We start from the raw sequence: 2090 nt of genomic DNA, 5'->3' as shown, positions 1-2090 counted from the left end.
TTCAACTGTCCACAATGGGATGAAAACATCTTCCCTTTATTTTCAATCTTAATTTATGTAAACTGTTACAGAATTTAAAATTGGAGTCCTCTCCTTAATACCCATCATGCAAATAATGATTCATGGAACATTGCTTCAAAAACTGGGGATGTACTGTATGGTGACTAATATAACAAAATAAAAATTATTTAAAAAAGGACATTATGTATTTAACAAACTTATCTCTCAGAAATAATTTTAAAAAAATAAATAAAATTGGAGTTCTCTATTTTTTTGCCCATTGTAAGTCAGAGTTTCTTGCACGTAAATTCCTCATGGCATTTTTCACTTCTGAGTTTCTCAGAGTGTAAATCAGAGGGTTGAGCACAGGTGTCCCAATAGTGTAAAACACAGCCACCATCTTGTCCACTGGAAATGTAGTTACAGGACGAATATACGTGAATATACATGGAACAAAGAATAAGATGACAACGATAATGTGGGATGTGCAGGTAGAGAGGGCTTTCTTTCTTCCTTCTGCACTCTGGTTATTCAGAGAACGTAAGATGAAAACGTAAGAGGTAAGTAGGACTATGAAACTTATGAAGCAGATAGCCCCGGTATTAAAAACCAAAAGTAAATTGATTACATGAGTGTCCATGCATGCAAGTTTCAACAAAGGTGTCATATCAGAAATAGTTATCAATAACATTGGGTCCACAGAATGGTAGTTTCAAAGCCAAGAAAATCTGTGCAGAAGAATGGATACAAGATACCACCCAGGCCACATTCACCATTGTACCACATACATGCTGGCTCATGATTGTTGTGTACCGCAGGGGCTTACAAATGGCCACATAGCGATCAAAGGACATGAGGACAAGCACCAAGATCTCCATGCACCCAAAGAAGTGAAATGCAAAAATCTGGGTCATGCACTCATTGAAGGAGATGACTTTCTTCTCAGATACAGAATCTACTATCAACCTAGGAGCAGTGGTTGTTGAGAAACAGGCATCAGAAAAGGACAAGTAGAAAAGGAAGAAGTACATGGGGCTCCCAAGTGTCCGGCTGTATCTTATGGTCATCACAATCAGTAAATTTGCCATCAGAGTTGCAAGGTAGAGGAACAAGAAGACCACAAACACGACTTTCTCCTTTAGCACATTCTGTGTTAAGCCAAACAGAATGAACTCATTCACACTGCTATTCCACTCCATGGTTACAGTGAATGTAGAAATCGTTCATCTGCAGAGAAAATTGGGAAATAGTGACTTGGCAATAGCAGTGAAACTAGATTCAGAAATTACACTTGTATAGTTCTAATTCCATCAACACATAAATCAATGGCTCTCAGGTTTTCATATACTGAAATCACTTGAGAAAATGTATTTATTTTTTTTTCAGTGCAGGTGTATGTGCTTTGACCATGAGCATTAACTGAAGGTCTTCCTATGTGGACTGAAATTTTCAGGGGTAACAAAGCTCTCAAGTGATGGTGAGCTCTGGTGAGTTCTGAGAACTAATGACTTTGTTGTATGATCTTGATCAGATCACTTTAATGTCTTGAAGCTTTTTCTTCATTTGACAATTAGGCACTCTAATAGATACAAAATTAAGTATATACTTATGTGTATGATGTGAATATAGTGTATATGCAGCTCAAATATTGAAAAATTATATCCCTATATAATTTTAAAATACAGACACTAGGAGATTCTCTGTTAAATAAACACATTTCTTCATTTAGACATGAGTTTGCACCTATTATTTCTGACCTCTTGAGTGTCTTGTTTGAATTATGTTTGAAGAACTTACTTCCGCAAATTGAGGTTCCTGGTGGCCATAATTTTACCTTCTATTACATCAATTTAAGAAATTACTACAATTTATCTTTATTCTGTCTACAGTATTGTTGTACCTTTTAACATTGATGTCAAATGATCTAGAATGTTTTTGAGAATGAGTTTTGAGAAACCCTTTTTTTCTGATAAATCAACAATCCATCAATGAATCAATAACATCATCAAATGAGTCGCTAATATGTACTAAGTACATACTCATATCTGCCATCTATGTAATGGCGCTTAGAAATATGTCCTCAACCTCTT

The 2090-nt window shown here is 35.6% G+C and overlaps 1 protein-coding gene across 1 annotated transcript; it reads right to left on the bottom strand.

The window, feature by feature from the left end:
• Nucleotides 1-265: 265 nt before the first annotated feature.
• On the bottom strand, nt 266-1199 carry LOC100472148 (olfactory receptor 4C11). The gene is given in 2 exon segments (XM_002930242.4): nt 266-674; nt 676-1199. Coding segments are annotated over 2 exon segments (933 nt in total).
• Nucleotides 1200-2090: the final 891 nt, after the last annotated feature.

Source organism: Ailuropoda melanoleuca, chromosome 16 (assembly GCF_002007445.2).
Source record: "Ailuropoda melanoleuca isolate Jingjing chromosome 16, ASM200744v2, whole genome shotgun sequence".
NCBI lineage: Eukaryota > Metazoa > Chordata > Mammalia > Carnivora > Ursidae > Ailuropoda > Ailuropoda melanoleuca.
The sequence above is the reverse complement of the archived record's forward strand: the minus strand, read 5'-3'. Positions and strand labels throughout refer to the sequence as shown.